A 688-nucleotide genomic window follows, 5' to 3' on the forward strand; every position below is an offset into this window, starting at 1 on the left:
TCTCCATCGACGGCTTCGACTGTGCCAAGTAATAAAGTGAAATTATTGCTTTCCAGGTTTCCTATGCAAAGTCACTTCTAGCGGCCAGAATTAGACTTCAGTTCCTGTGCAGCAACCTGGTGCTGCTGACAGGCGTTCAGCTTCCGTTAGCTACCTGCATGGGATTGCTTTGTCATTATTTTGGCTATTTTGAATTCATACACCTGGTTTCAACTGCCAATATGTAGCGTGTTTTTTTGTTTTGTTTTGTTATTAAAGTTCACCTGTTTGATCTCTGATTATTTCTTGTATGGATCAGTAAAAGATGATTCTGAATTCCTGCTTCTACCTGCTCGTGGCGTTCACCAGTTTGGTGTCACTTACCAGTTTTAGAAACACATCTTCCATTCCCTCCTTTAAGCCATTACCAAAATATTGAACAGACCCGACCTGCCTGAAGAGCTGGAATTCAGCGATGCCCCCACCTTGTGTCTGCAGCGTCTGCTCTGTCTGGTACCTGGAAATTAACCTGTTGGTGCCGGGGCGGTTGCCCTGTGAGATGAAGGAAAGGTCAATACCCTTGGCGAACGGAGCAGAGCATCCGGCTTCCCGCGGGATCAGCCCCCAGGGACAGGCGTGCACCTGCGCAGCGGGTTCCCATGGCGCAGCAGGGTGTCGGGCCGGGCCTGCTGGGCTGCCCGGCCCCGCG

The 688-nt window shown here is 50.4% G+C and overlaps 1 protein-coding gene across 1 annotated transcript in view; it reads left to right on the forward strand.

Annotated features, from left to right (window-relative positions):
* Positions 1 to 454: 454 nt before the first annotated feature.
* Positions 455 to 688, forward strand: part of SF3B1 (splicing factor 3b, subunit 1, 155kDa) — a 22,740-nt gene continuing 22,506 nt past the window's right edge. The window contains exon 1 of the mRNA XM_010007394.1: positions 455 to 533. Coding sequence (XP_010005696.1) covers positions 455 to 533 — 79 coding nt within the window. The remainder of the gene's footprint in view (positions 534 to 688) is intronic.

Source organism: Chaetura pelagica, unplaced genomic scaffold (assembly GCF_000747805.2).
Source record: "Chaetura pelagica isolate M959 unplaced genomic scaffold, ChaPel_1.0 scaffold21, whole genome shotgun sequence".
NCBI lineage: Eukaryota > Metazoa > Chordata > Aves > Apodiformes > Apodidae > Chaetura > Chaetura pelagica.